General features: G+C 42.0%; 1 protein-coding gene across 1 annotated transcript; it reads right to left on the reverse strand.

Annotated features, from left to right (window-relative positions):
- Positions 1-450: 450 nt before the first annotated feature.
- Positions 451-15,630, reverse strand: LOC105481784 (mitogen-activated protein kinase 1 interacting protein 1 like). The gene is made up of 4 exons (XM_011741517.2): positions 15,499-15,630; positions 4,666-4,687; positions 3,045-3,752; positions 451-1,754 (listed from the first exon to the last, which is right to left on the reverse strand). The coding sequence occupies exons 2-4, from the start codon at positions 4,681-4,683 to the stop codon at positions 1,743-1,745; spliced, it is 738 nt and encodes a 245-aa protein (XP_011739819.1). The 5' UTR covers positions 4,684-4,687; positions 15,499-15,630; the 3' UTR covers positions 451-1,742.
- Between the last annotated feature and the right edge of the window lie 170 nt (positions 15,631-15,800).

Genomic DNA, 15,800 nt, shown 5'->3' on the forward strand with positions numbered 1-15,800 from the left:
CGCAGTCCGAAAATATCTTAACAAATTAGTTTCTACTTTCTCATTTCTAAAAGCTTTCATTTATCATCTAGTTAACATAAGGGAGGATTAAACACTGAATGTTCCTCTGAAAGGTAACCATTTTGCTTTCTTAAAAGGAGGTAGCTATCAAACCAAAAAACTGGCAGCATTTGGCATTCTTGACATTTTAATTAGAGCAGAAATAAACCACTAAATATTTTATTTCTAAGCAAAACAGAGCTCCAGCATAAATCCTGTTTGTCTGAGAAATTCACAATACATTTTAGAAATCCAATGGATACATTCAAAATGTTATCTAATAAATAACAAGGTCAGGTCTACCCTAAATCTAAGAATCTGGTTTAAACATAAGGTGCCAAAAAACTACTAGGACTTTTTTGGTGGTTATAAACAGTAATATTTAAGCAACACAGTCACACTGCTTTAAACTTAGTTGCAGAGATCTACAATTTATTATTATTTTCAGTGTTAGAGCTAGAGGGTAAATTTTTCAAAGATGGCACTCAACTCCACTTATTTACCTGTCAACAAATACAGAACTGAACTGTTAGCCATAAGCACTTTACAAATAGACTCAGGAAACTATGCAGTAGACAATGACATAGCTTAACCAGACTCTGAAAAACAGATACATATTTTGATTCACACTTGTACAAAGAGAACAGTCATGTCTGCATGACTTAAGGTTCTCTAAACACAACTGTTTTATGTTTTAGACCCCTAGAGTGTGCCAGTTTACCACATCAGGGAGGAATCAAGGGATGTGCTCCTTCTAAAGAACCAAGGGCAAGTGGGGGGATGGCTACAGGGAAAGCTCTGGGCAGAAGAGCTGCCTCAGGTTTTTGTGGGAATGAAAATTACCTGTTGCAATTAAGCAATGCCTAGGGTTTATCTAGTTTGAGGTTCAAAACAAAGGAGAGAATTAGTTCCTTCCTCAAGCTCTTCACAAAGCAATATGCACATCTCATAATCAAATCTCAAGTAGTACAAAGAGATAATCAATTATCTAAAAATTTAATTTACATACATGTTGTCCTGGATTAAAAACAAAAAAGTTAGTTTCCATAAATAGCAGACTTTAGTGCTGTATGACCCAATGACTAAAAATAAAACCAGGAAGTTTTTACTGAAAGCTCAAGGATAAAAATGAACACTGGCTGGCTATTGAACTCCACATCTGACAATAATTACTGACAGTTTAAAAATGTATATCCAAAATATAACCTCAAGAGGAACAGGTTTATTTGTCCGACAGAGTAGCTCAAAATGCTGAGGCATTATTTGTTTGGATTATGACGGGTTATTCTCAAAGTTTATTTATTTAGAAGGGGAAAGTGATTATAGAAAAATACTTGAAATAATTTACCAATGAAGTTGCAGATTCTAACAATAATCCACATCTTAGATTTTTAAGTGTGTAGTTTCATAATTTAAACAAATTCTGTCAAAGAGCTATTCAATATACTTTATCACTTTAACTTTCCATGAAAACCAAATAAAAATCACATCTGAATGATTTACTTCTATGCTTTTATCTGATTGTATACATATGATGTACTACACATCCAAGTACAAGAGGCAGTTATCTTCTCTGAGAGGTGCAAGAGTTGTTCTTTCATGAATGCCCTCTAATAGTGAAACCAGCAATTTTTATATATGCATTCATGTGCATATATATGTACTTCAAAAAGCAAAGCGTCATCTCTTCGTCCATTGTTAACTTAATGGTAAGACTGCAATAGAAAAAAGAAAAAGTCAACTTCTAGATTTTGCAAATGGAGTTTATTAACTCCTTACTGTGGCTTAAAGTAAATTTATTGCTTAATAAATCCAAACAGCAAGTCACATCACTTACTCTGGCGTACACTTTGCAAAACAAATATTTTTAGATAATATATATAGCAAGAAATTACACTAATGCAAGGAGGAAGTTTTGGGGGTACTTTAAAGATTTCTTTTCCTTTATAGCTGGAGTGGATGTTTGACTAATCTAATCAGAGATCTGACTAGTTATTTGTGTATTAAGAGTTAACAGATTTTTTTTTTTCTGGTCGTGCACGGTGGGCTCAGTAATCCCAGCACTTTGGGAGGCTGAAGTGGGCGGATCACTTGAGCTCAGGAGTTCAAGACCAGCCTGGCCAACATGGTGAAACTCCATCTCTACTAAAAATTAAAAAATGAGCCAGTGTGGTGGCGCACGCCTGTAATCCCAGCTACTCAAGAGAACTGCTTGAACCTGGGAGGTAGATATTGCAGCGAACCAAGAGACCGCACCACTGCACTGCTGCCTGGATGACAGAGCAAGACTGTCTCAAAAAAAAAAAAAAAACAACAAAAAAAAACAAACCAGTTAACAGACTTTTTTTTCCTAAGGAGAATCTTCTGCGTTTGGATACTCCCTTGGCTTACCTCACAGGGGAAATGGGGTACTTTTCCATTCGGTTATATGACCAAGGCAGGCTCCTCAACTAAGATGTTAACCCCACTCTGGCTTGTCTGACAGTAAAGCATAAAGCATTACATGTAACTGACAATAAAGAATAGGGGTACAATCCCGAGCTCGAGAATTGCTTGAAAGATGGGCAACATTACCTACTCACTGGCTTGGATTCTCTAAAAATCTACCTCTATCAAGCTAGACAGGTAGAGACTGCTTTTACTGAACTATACTTTGGTGTGATGCTATGAAACGATACTGAGAAATAATAATAATAAAACAAAAAGCCCAGTGAATCTCAGAGTTTAACTAAAGGATGCTATTGAGGGACACTGCTTACTACATTACAAAGTCTTTGGGGATCTTTGGAAAATTTTTCTTTTTAGCACAAGGGATACTTAAAATACTGCTTTCATCCTTTTAAATGCTTTACCTGAAGGTTTGAAATTTACTCATTTAATATACACACACCCTCTTTTAAAAACTTAAAAGCCTTCTTAATCTTCCATCCAAAACTGGGGAGAAACAATCTTTCAGTTGTGCTATGTACAATTAGTACACTTTAAATAACAAATTGAACACTCACATGGGGGCCACCAGGCATCGGTGGAGCACCAGAAGGTCCTGAAGGCACTTGGAAAGGATTACTGGGAGTAGGATAGAGTCCTGGTGTGGGATACGATCCTGTAGGGGCAGGATATGGTGCTGGTGGTCCCCAGGCTCCTGGTGGAACGGTGCCCCATGGAACAGGTGGTGCTGCCCCAGGGGCTTGGGGAGGAGGAGGAGCGGGATATGGCCCTGGAGATGGATATGGCATATTAGGGGTAGGATACTGCCCTCCCATTCCTGGCGCCCAAGGTCCAGAAGACATGGATCCCCATGGACCTAAAGGACCAGCTGCAGCTGGATCTGTGGGTGCACCATATGGTCTGGGTAGCTCTGGAAAGGGCATATTTGGTGTAGGATATGGCCCTGTGGGGCCAGGGCCTGGCACTGTTGGGGCTGGGTAAGGACCACCGGGTGGGGGGCATGATGGTCCAGAAGGAGGAAAGGGTGCTGGGGGTCCTGGAGGTGGTCCGGTGGGAGGCACGGAGGGATACATTCCTGTTGGTGCTGGTCCAAAAGGCACAGTGGAGGGCGTTGCACTTGGTGGGAGTCCAGATGGCACCGAAGGTGGAGCACTCGGATTATTCCAAGGGCTGGAGCCTGGCCAGCCTTGAGGAGGTTGGCCAGGTTTTGTATTGCTCACAGCAGAGGTTTTGGCAGGGGAGTGTTCAGGTAGTGCATCTGCCAACTGGAACACAAAACAGATAACATCTTATCTATCTTATCAAGAGAAAAGTTATACCAAACATCATTATAAACCCACAAAGAACAGTAACCTACAGGGCCAGGGATTATAAACCTCAAGAACATCTTCAAAAGCTAAGCTAGTCATTTAAAACATACTCGATTTAACATAAAACTTGAGGTGTTACTTTGAATATCAACTTTACAGTGCAAGTTCTTCAGAGAAGCTCGTTTTCTAAATACAACTAATCATATTGTGCTTCATTTCTCTGCTGTATTAATATAACAAAGTACAGTAATTAAGAAGATAGAACTAACAGTCAAGGTATGGATTTGAATCCTGGCTTAACCTCAAAGGAGCTACATACTCTGAGATAGAGCTTCTTCAGTTTCAAAAACTATTTTAGGGTTAATTTGAGGCTTAAATATGATAGTTCATGTAGTACACTTAACACAGTGCCTGGTATATAATAATTTCCAATAAATGTTGGCTACTAATACTATCAGGGTAAAAGAGAATAGAAGTAACATCTTAAATTTTCATTTAAGGATTCATAAAGAAATATAGGAAACATTTCCAAACATGCTATTATCTCAGTAAACCAAGGCAAATCACCTATCAAAATCCCTCTCCTACCCCCAAAGCCAAGAATCACAAAAAGCATCTCTTTTATTTATTTATAAACAGAGTCTCACTCTATCGCCCAGGCAGTAGTGCAATGGCACGATCATGGCTCACTGCAGCCTGGAAATCATGGGGTCAAGGGATCCTCCCAAGTAGCTAGGACTACAGATGCACACCATCGCACCTGGTTAAAGCATCTCTTTTAAGTGAAAAGATTTACGAAGGCCAGTTAGGACCACGTTGTTTTTCTTAAGAGATGAAAAACTTATCACAGATAAACTCATCAACTTACCGAAAATTCATCAGACATTTTCCTAAAAGAAGAAAAGAAATGAAGGAAGAAAAAGTTCAAAATCAGTGTTCACCATTTCTTAAATATTCCTTAAGGAACTTTCTATGCATACATTATTATTACTTAAACAGAATCTTAATCATTTATGTAATGTGTTTTTCTTTACATAGGAAAGTTTTCCATAATAGTTCATACAGCTCTATCAACTTCATCCCTCTTAATGGCTGCACATCATACAAAAATGATTTGCAATTTAATTTACCTTCTTTTTGTAGCAGTATAAGTTGTTTTAGGTATGACACAGTGAACATCTCTGAACACATCTTTGTGAGAATCTATCACTGGGAAAAAGCACTGGACATGGAATTTAGAGTCAACAAATAAATTTATCTAAAATCCATTTGAAAAGTCCATGCCAATTTAGTCACTCATTTCTCTAACTCCTCTTTTACCATTGGATATTACTAAATTTATTGTTTATAATGACAATAGGTATTAAAAAGTAGCATCTTATTTTAACTTACACTTCCTTGTCTTTTTTTTTGGAGACAGGGTCTCATTCTGTCACCCCCGCTGGAGTGCAGTGGCGAGATCACAGCTCACTGCAACCTTGACCTCCTGGGCTCAAGTCATCTTCTTGCCTCAGTCTCCCTAACAGCTGGTACTACAGGTGTGTGCCATCATGCCCAGCAAATTTCTTTCTTTTTTTTTTTTTTTTTTTTGAGACGGAGTCTCGCTGTGTCTCCCAGGCTGGAGTGCAGTGGCGTGATCTCGGCTCACTGCAAGCTCCGCCTCCCGGGTTCACGCCATTCTCCCGCCTCAGCCTCCCAAGTAGCTGAGACTACAGGCGCCCGCCACCACGCCCGGCTAGTTTTTTGTATTTTTAGTAGAGACGGGGTTTCACCATGTTAGCCAGGATGGTCTCGATCTCCTGACCTCGTGATCCACCCGCCTCGGCCTCCCAAAGTGCTGGGATTACAGGCTTGAGCCACCGTGCCCGGCCGCAAATTTCTTAAAATTAAAAATTTTTTTTTGTAGAGACAGGTGTCTCACTATGTTGCCCAGACCTGGTCTCAAACTCTTGGGCTCAAGGAACCCTCCTGCCTCAGCCTCCCAAAGTATTGGGATTACAGGCATGAGCCACTGTGTGTACCCCCAAATTTAAATTTGTTCATGTCCTGCAGTACTTTTACCAATTTTTAAATTGAAGTATAATTAGCACTCAACAAAATGCAGAGATCTTACGTGTTCAGATTAACAAGCTCTGATAATTGTATACGCCCCTGTAACCACCCCAAGATACAGAACATTTCTCACTCCAGAAAGTTTACTCATGCTCTTTTCCAATCAACTGCCATGCCACATGGCAGTCAATTTTTGACTTAATTTTGCTGGTTCTTTGACTTTATATAAATAAAAGACTGTATGTACTCTTTGCCTTTGATCATTTTACTACTCAGTAGCACATCTTTTCCTCTCACTGTTTTGTAAGATACTAAGGAGACTAGCTCTCATATATGAGATTAACATTTTTTGGCTGGGTACAGTGGCTCATGCCTGTAATCCCAGCACTTTGGGAGGCCAAGGCGTGGATCACGAGCTCAGGAGATGGAGACTATCCTGGCTAACACGGTGAAACCTCGCCTCTACTAAAAATACAAAAAAAATTAGCTGGGTATGGTGGCAGGCGCCTGTAGTCCCAGCTACTCGGGAGGCTGAGGCAGGAGAACGGCATGAACCCGGGAGGCGGAGCTTGCAGTGAGCCAAGATTGCACCACTGCACTCCAGCCTGGGAGACAGAGCCAGACTTCTGTCTTCAAAAAAAAAAAAAAAATTTTTCTCCCAAATTCATTTTATCTGTAGATCTCTTAAATGGCATATTCTGGTAATACAAAAGTTTTAAATTTCATGTCATCAAATCTATCAATCTCTTCCTATATGTGGCTTCTGGATTTTATGATATATTTACAAAGGCCTTTCCCACTCTGCCTTGCTTTCATATAGTATTTTCATGGTTTAACTTGTTTAAAATCTTTGAATTCTTCCAAACAATAATTATCAACTATCTATCTTTTCTCAACTAATTGGACAAGCTACCTTTACTACACTCTACTGCTGCCATTTATAACTAGCATTTATCCAATATTTACCATGGAACATGGTACATGGTGGTGCACTGTGTACCATCTCACTTGGTAGCTCCAGAACCTTATGATACAAATTTTATTTTCACCCCCAAACAGCTGGAGAAGAGGAAGCTTGGCAAGTTAACTTGTTTAAGGTCCCAGAGCTAATGACAAGGAGAGAAGCAGTTCAAACCCAGTATGACTCCAGAGCTTAGGCCCTTAACAAGCAGGCTACACAGCCTCCTTCATTTCCAACTGATATTGTGGACTTTCTTCTTTTCTTTTTGAGACAGAGTCTTGCTTTGTTCCCTGGCCAGAGCATCATAAGCTCATTGCAGACTCTACCTTCTGGGCTCAATCGATCCTGCCCAGCTAGTGTTTTGTAGAGACAGGGTTTCACCATGTTGCCAGGCTGGTCTTGAACTCCAGAGCTCAAGTGATCTGCCTGCCTTGGACTCCCAAAGTGTTGGGATTACAGGCGTGAGCCACTGCGCCAGGCTGACTTTATTCTTTTCTACTGGTCTGCAACTGTACCATCCCATTTTAATTACAAAAGCTTTATAATATATTTTAAATAAACATTAATGTGAGTCACCCTACTGTCTTTTTTCCCCCCCAGATTTTCCTACCTATTTTTTCCATTTCATTAAAAAAAAATCTGCTGGCCAGGCGCGGTGGCTCAAGCCTGTAATCCCAGCACTTTGGGAGGCCGAGGCGGGCGGATCACAAGGTCAGGAGATTGAGACCACAGTGAAACCCCGTCTCTACTAAAAATACAAAAAATTAGCCAGGCGCGGTGGCGGGCGCCTGTAGTCCTAGCTACTCAGGAGGCTGAGGCAGGAGAATGGCGTGAACCCAGGAGGCGGAGCTTGCAGTGAGCCGAGATCGCGCCACTGCACTCCAGCCTGGGCAACAGCGTGAGACTCCGTCTCAAAAAAAAAAAAAAAAAAAAAAAAATCTGTTAGCATTCTGGTTGGAAATGTATTAAATTTACAGATGAATCTGGGGAACATCTACTTAAAATGTCGAATCATCTCATTCAAGAACAAGGTATAGTAGTCCCTCAGTACCTGAGGGAGATTGGTTCTAGGACCCCCGCAGATACTCAAATCCCAGGATGCTCAAGTACCTGATATAAAATGGTGTGGTATTTGCATATAACCCATGCACATCCTCCTGTATAAATCATCTCTATATTATTTATAACACTTAAAAGTGTGAGTACTATATTATATTAACTTATATTTTTTATTGTGTTTCCCCCAAGTATTTTTTCTTTTTTTTTTTGAGACAGGGTCTCACTCTGTTGCTCAAGTTGGAGTGCAACAGCATGATCTCAGCTCACTGCAACCTCCATCTCCTTGGTTCAAGAGATTCTCCTGCCTCAGCCTCCTGAGTAACTGAGATTATAGGCAAGCGCCACCATACCCGGTTAATTTTTCTTATGTTTAAGAGATAGCGTTTCACCACGTTGGCCAGGTTACTCTTCAACTCCTGGCCTCAAGTGATCCGCCCACCTCGGCCTCCCAAAGTGCTCGGATTACAGGCGAGAACCACCTCACCCGGCTCCCTGAATATTTTCTACCCGCAAATGCAGACACAGAGGACTGTTTAGTTCCCGTCCTTTTCATGTAGATCATTTTCTTGATCAGATCTCGTATATACATTTCTTTTAAGGGATTTCTGTTAAACGTTTTCCTGTGGTTGCAAATAGGCTCTTTTCTTCCACTGTACTTTCTAATTGATCGTTCAAATATGGGACAGCTTTTTAAATTTTAGTCTACAGCAGGTCCTCAAAAGACGTTTCATTCAACTTTGTTTTGTTATAATGTTGATGAGGAGAAGAAAAAAAAAGTCTCAGCTGAGGTCACTGTCTGTGTGAAGCTAGCTCATTCTCCCATCTTTATGGGTCTTCTCCAAGTACTCCAATTGCCTCCCATATCCCAAAGATGCACATGAATGGATGTGTCTACATGGCCCAGTCTCCATGGGTGGGGGTGTGGGCGAGAGCACCCTGCGCTGGGATGGCATCCAGTTCAGGGCTGGTTCCCATCTTGGGCTCTGAATTGCCAGGAAAGGCTCCAGCCATTGAGACCCTGAACTGGAATAGGGAGGCAAATAATTATCTTTTTATTAATCTTTCTCAAATGTATACACAGCTCACATTCATTTCAATTTTTTTTTTGAGACAGGGTCTTGCTCTGTCACCCAAGCTGGAGTGCAGTGGTGTGATTACAGTTCACTGCAACCTCGACCTCCCACGCTCAAGTGATCCTCCCACCTTAGCCTTTGAATAGCTGGGACCACAGGCATGCACCACCACAACCAGCTAATTTTAAAAATTTTTAGCAGAAATCTTTTTTTTTTTTTGAGATGGAGTCTCGCTCTGTCGCCAGGCTGGAGCGCAGTGGTGTGATCTCGGCTCACTGCAACCTCTGCCTCCTCGGTTTAGGCGATTCTCGTGCCTCAGCCTCCTGAGTAGCTGGAACTACAGGTGCGTGCCACTACGCCCAGCTAATTTTTGTACTTTTAGTAGAGACGGGGTTTCACCATGTTGACCAGGATGGTCTCGATCTCTTGACCTTGCGATCCGCCCACCTTGGCCTCCCAAAGTGCTGGGATTACAGGTGTGAGCCACTGTGCCCAGTCCATTTAAATGTTTAACACTAGAAGTGTTTTGGGTTTTATTTAAAAGTTTAGTGATGTTTTTATGACCAGAAATATGCCATAGGAATTTAACTCTTCTTTATATTAATTAACCTAGGGTAGGAAGCAACATTACTGAATTATTCTTCAAAGTTTCTCACTTGATTCTCTGGGATTTCCAGATTTAAAAAATATGCCATTTGCAAAAAATAATTTTCCTTCTCTAATAATTATGCATATTTTCTCTTTTGCACCTGCTAGGACTTAAAATAATGAAATGTTAAGTAGTGATAGTGGGCACAGCAGTCTTGTTCCAACTCTCCTGGGACTGCTTCTAATGTTTAAGTATGATTCCCATTTTTAGTTTGAGATTTTTTTTTTTTTTTTTTTTTTTTTTTTTTTGAGACGGAGTCTCGCTTTGTCGCCCAGGCTGGAGTGCAGTGGCCGGATCTCAGCTCACTGCAAGCTCCGCCTCCCGGGTTTACGCCATTCTCCTGCCTCAGCCTCCCGAGTAGCTGGGACTACAGGCGCCCACCACCTCGCCCGGCTAGTTTTTTGTATTTTTAGTAGAGACGGGGTTTCACCATATTAGCCAGGATGGTCTCGATCTCCTGACCTCGTGATCCGCCCATCTCGGCCTCCCAAAGTGCTGGGATTACAGGCTTGAGCCACCGCGCCCGGCCATTAGTTTGAGATTTTAAAAAATTACATTAAGTTTTTAATTTATGCCTATGCTATTATTTATTTATTCCTATTTTGTTAGTTAATAAAGAAAGCAAGAAGACACTAAATTCCCTCAAAAGACTTTTCAGTCTCTAATGAATGGATCTCATGGTTTTTCTCCTTTGACCTATCAATACAGTATTAATATAGAGTCACCTTTGTATTCTTATATTCCTAGCATCTTACTATTTTTTTTTTCTAGACAGAGTTTCGTTCTTGTTGCCCAGGCTGGAGTGCAATGGTGCGATCTTGGCTCCCCGCAACCTCTGCCTCCTGGGTCCAAGTGATTCTCCTGCCTCAGCCTCCCGAGTAGCTGGGATTACAGGCATGCGCCACCACGCCCGGCTGATTTTTTGTATTTTTTGTAGAGACAGGGTTTTCCCATGTTGGTCAAGCTGATCTTGAACTCCTGACCTCAGGTGATCTGCCCGCCTCGGCCTCCCAAAGTGTTGGGATTACAGGTGTGAGCCACTGCGCCTGGCCCCTTAGCATCTTATTTCTAATTATGATTTGGTTACCATGAGGAATGAAAGGACAAGAACATGAAGGACAAGAACCCAAGCCTATCCCAACTGCTATATCCTTTTTATTCAGAATATCAAAAAACACATACAACCCATTTCCATGTTAAGGTTTAACATCAATCATATCACACAATAAAATTTTTACGACTAACAGTGTAGAAAATATATGGTAAGTTGTAAGACTAACATGCTTTTTAAACAGGATTAGCCTTTCTGAAATAGAAAATGATTCTGTATCAAAGTTCATATTAATTCTGGAGTTGAGAATCAAAGTGAACCAAATGGTCTTGACTGTTCAGGTTTTCAGAATTACACAGTTACCTAGTCACAGAATTACATAAATTATTCTACAAGTTAATAATATTCAACTGATTCACAATACTACTTCAAAATTTTAAAGTTCAAAATCCAAGTTTGGAAGATAGGGGAGGTGCTAGAATCTCGTGATTAAAAAACAAAGCCCTAAGCATAGGAATTAATAACAAGTTCTGTTCTATGGCACAGTCTTAGTAAAGTAACCAGTTCTCCATTACTAGAATAATCAGCGTTCATGTTAGGGTAATCCCCCCTCATCCATGGTTTTAGTTACCTGAGGTCCGAACGTATTAAATGGAAAATTCCAGAAATAAACAATTAAGTTTTGTTTTTGGGATGGAGTCTCGTTCTGCCATCCAGGCTAAAGTGCAGTGATGTGATCTCGACTCACTGCAACCTCAGTCTCCCAGGTTTAAGTGATTCTCCTACCTGAGTCTCCCGAGTAGCTGGGATTACAGGCACATGACACCACGCCCAGCTAATTTTTAATTTTTGGTAGAGATGGGGTTTCATCATGTTGGCCAGCTGGTCTTGAACTCCTGGCTTCAAGTAATCCGCCTGCCTCGGTCTCCCAAAGTGCTGGGATTACAGGCATGAACCACTGCATCTGGCCAATTCTTAAGTAAATGGGGCAAGAGCATGTTCTGAGTAGCAAAATGAAAGTTTGCACCCTCCTGCCTAGGACGTGAATCATCCCTTTGTCCAGTGTATCCATGCTGTATACGCTATCAGCCCATCTTGGTTATTAGATATAAAAAACACGGTACACTTAGGCTTCCGCAGTGTATAGACTTCAGTTTCAGGGATTCATTGGGGAGTCTTGCAATGTGTCCCCCTAGGATAAGGGGGAACAACTGTAATTGGAAGCATTCCAATTTGCTCTTTGGAGAATACTTTCATTAGAAAAGGTGAAAAACAGAGTTGGACATGAACGTTTCAATATGAGGAAAGTTGCAGAACGTAAAAAGTTTAGGTTTTCTAAAAAGCTATTCTAAGCCGCGCTTAGTCGTGTGCACCTGTAATCCCAGCTTCTCAGGAGGCTGAGGTGGGAAGACCGCTTGAGGCCAGTAGTTAAAGACCAGCCTGGGCAATATAGTGAGACTCTGTCTCAAAAAGAAAAATAAATAAAAATATAAAGCTATTCCAAAATATCGGATTCACTGCTGATTATTAAGATGAGGCCAATGTAACCTTGAACTCATAAAAAAAATGTATACTTAAGAAAGGCTTTCATTTTTTTTTCTTTTTGGAATAATCTAAAGCGATTATTTCCAAAACTTTACCACCATTTTATAGCATTGTCCGATCCACCCATCGTCTGAAAAATAATAATTTTTATTCTCTGAGCAGCAAGAATAGTAATTTTAAAACAGTACAAAATTTCTTTTGACATACACTAGAAAAGTAAAACATAACATTTTGGAAACTCTCATGGCTGTTAGGGTAAAAATGACAATTCAATCATGGGTCAGGGAGGAGGGTGGTTAAGAGAGTTGAACTCCATGAATTACTAGTGGAGTTCATGGATATTTCACAGAGCCTTCAAATTGTGACGGAGTAATAAACAGTATGGGACTACACAGTGATGAAACCCAGACATCAATCCTTTTTGACGGTATCTTTTGACAAAAATAAACTTCTCAATAAGAGACCATTTTCCATCTGTAGAAGTTATAGCTCCTGCCCACTGCACAGAAAATAGTAACACACTTAATCTATAAAGTGCTATATACATGTTAGATATTTATTAGGCGAAATTAAATAAAATCAAAATTTTGGGGTTGATTTGTTTAGTATGCAGGGGATGATATGTATCATACTGAAAATATAAATTAATGGCTGGGCACAGTGTCTCAAGCCTGTAATCCCGGCACTTTGGGAGGCCCAGGGGGGTGGATCACATGAGATCAGGAGTTCAAGACCAGCCTTGCCAACATGGTGAAACCCCATCTCAACCAAAAATACAAAAAATTAGCTGGGCACGGTGGCAGACACCTGTAATCCCAGCTACTTCGGTAGGCTGAGGCAGGAGAATCGCTTGAACCCAGGAGGCGGAACTTGCAGTGAGTGACTGTCTCCAAAAATAAAAAGTTATAAATTAGAATACATGCTAGTTTTCAGCATTGGCTCATTTATCTGATTATGTTCCATTTTTTACATTTGGGCAACTCAAAAACGGGGGTTTTGAAATGCTCAAAAATCTGAAACTTTTTGAGTGCCAACATGCCGCTCAAAGAAAATGCTCATTAGAGCATTCTGGATTTCGGATGCTCAACTGGTGTAATATAAAAAAAAAATCCAAAATCTGAAACACTTCTGGTTCCAAGCATTTGGGATAAGGGATATGCAACCTGCAATATTTCTTGGCATTTAGTTATATATTTATTGGAACATATGTGCCAAACAATGTGTTGGGCTTTAGAGAAATTTTAGTATTACATGGAGATTCCTGAGATGTGCTGTCTTTTGCAGTCCATAAGGACCATAAGGAAAGAGCTGGGAGTAGAGGGTGGTGACATGGGTCCTAGGGAAAGAAGAGCAGTTGGTGTAAAAATTGGGAGAATCTGTGAGGAGGTATAAGCAGTTCAGATGGGTTAGAATATAGCAAGGGAAGGGGAAAGTCTTAGCAGAGAGACCTTAGACGAGGGTTTGAATTATTTCATTAAGAGTCGGCTCATCTGAATGAACCTGAACTATAAAGAACAGGCCATACTGTTTGTAAAAAGCACGCAGTTAAAAACAAAAAACAAAAAACAAAAAACAAAAAACAACCAGACCAGTAATGCTGCGATGAACTAAATTGGACTCTGTCCAATCAAGTGCCTAAAATAGTGCTTGGGTGGAAAACAGGTACCAAATTCTCTTTCCCTTGTATGTGGACATCTAGCTTATAGGTAAAAGAGTAAACGCTAAAGTATGACCATCCAGCTACAACTGCAGCTCTTCACTGGTTGGACTGGCCAGAGTTGACAAGTCCAACTCTCCAAACTCGAGGCAAAGGGAGACCAGAATCGTATCCACATCATAGATTTGCTCTAAGACTTATATAATAAACAAATCTCTTAGTCACTGCCTGGAATATAGCAAAACCTCAACAAATATTAGCTTTTACGATGCCTACTTTTAGGTCCATAAATCTTTATCTGCCCTTCTCAATCCAGAGACTTCCGACAAAATAAACTTTCCCAAGTTTGGCACAAATCTTACATGGTGGCAAAATGTGACCTGAAGCTATTTATAGTTTCTATTCGCCCCCACTTAGAATGAATGCTCACATCTATTGCTGCAAATATTAATGTTGGATGATGCGGTGCCCCATTCTGCTGGGGGTGTTATCTCTCGTCTAACATGTCGTCTTTCTAAAAAGATGAAGATAAAATCCAAGTATTTTTGAATTCAAAACACATTAGCTTCAAAAGTTTCAGCTAAGAGACTGGGGATGGATATTACCCATTCCTCCTGGAGAGAGGAAAAGAACATTCCAATATTTGCAATTCACTCCAAGTTTCTGAAGCAAACTCGCTTTGCATTGTGGGCTCAGAGATGCCAGCATGAAAAATTTCTATTCTTCCCTCAAAGAACACCAGTGAACAAAGAACTTACAAAATGTTTCTGAAGGCTACCTTTGCCTGTAATGAGGGTTCCTTTTCAAAACAGACCTTTACAACCCCTAGGTGTGTATTTCTCTAGCAGTAAAACTAAAAAAAATTTTTTCGGTCGAGCGAGTCCGGCTTCATGCTTTAACACTGCAATCTTTACCTATTAAAAGCTGTACTCTTGCTTTTCAAGGTAAAGAGGAAAACGGTCCCCCTATATATAAGCTATCGTAGGTATGCGCTCTTCAGTCCTAAAAAGGAGATCCCTAAATTCTGCCCTTCTCGTGGTTTGCCCTGGGTATTCATCTAACGTATCCGTGGGCAATTCCTCTAGTGAGTCATAACCAGAGCGTTGTCACACTGCGGATTAACAAGCGCCCGAGATTCCTGTAATAATCTTTTCAGGCTTTTCCCTTTTTATTAGAAATTAATGAATGGGTGCAATGGGGTGGGGGTAGAGGGGAAATCGGGGCCAAAAGGCGCGAGGCCGGCAGCCTTTTAGGGTCGCACGAACAAAGGGAGTCCGGGATCAACCGGAGCGAACCGGCCTCCGAGCGGGTCGCGCCCGCCGGGAAAGGGTGGGGGAGGGGCCGGCCCGCGCCCGCCCCGCCCCGCAGCCAGGCCTGACGTCAGGCGCCCAGAAACCCGTCGGGAGCGACGTCAGCGGCCTCCTACACCTTCTCCCTGGGGGGCGATCCCCAGGCAGCCCGCAGCGTGGAGGAAGGCGACCGAGAGAAACGCTTAGCCCCGGTCCCAGGCAGGCGACCACGGCCCGAGCACTGGACGTGACTCGATGCACCTCAGTTACCGCGCCCGCTTCCCGCTTGGCCGCGCCCGCGGGCTCCGCAACCCCAGCCCCCCGATTCCCCTTCACGACTCCCACTAGTACCGAAGCAGCCTCACCCGGCAATATCCGAGACCGCAGTAGGGTCTAGAAGCGGCGATGGGTCCGAGGGACTGGGCCCTGAAGAAGCGGGCGCAGCCTGACTGACGGCAGGGAAAGCAGCGGCGGCAACAGCACCAGCAGCGCGCGGCTCCTCCTGGCGCCGGAACAGGAAGCGCCGAGCGCACCGCCTCCGCCCGCTCTCCCCCTCCCCTCAGGCCGCGCCGCGTGCGCCTCCCGCAGGCCCCTGGCGGTACTGCGGCCCGCCAGATGCAGGGGGATGGGCTCCACCTGGCGCCGGCCCCGGGCCGCTTTCCCCTGA

Source organism: Macaca nemestrina, chromosome 7 (genome assembly GCF_043159975.1).
Source record: "Macaca nemestrina isolate mMacNem1 chromosome 7, mMacNem.hap1, whole genome shotgun sequence".
In the NCBI taxonomy this organism is placed as follows: Eukaryota; Metazoa; Chordata; class Mammalia; order Primates; family Cercopithecidae; genus Macaca; species Macaca nemestrina.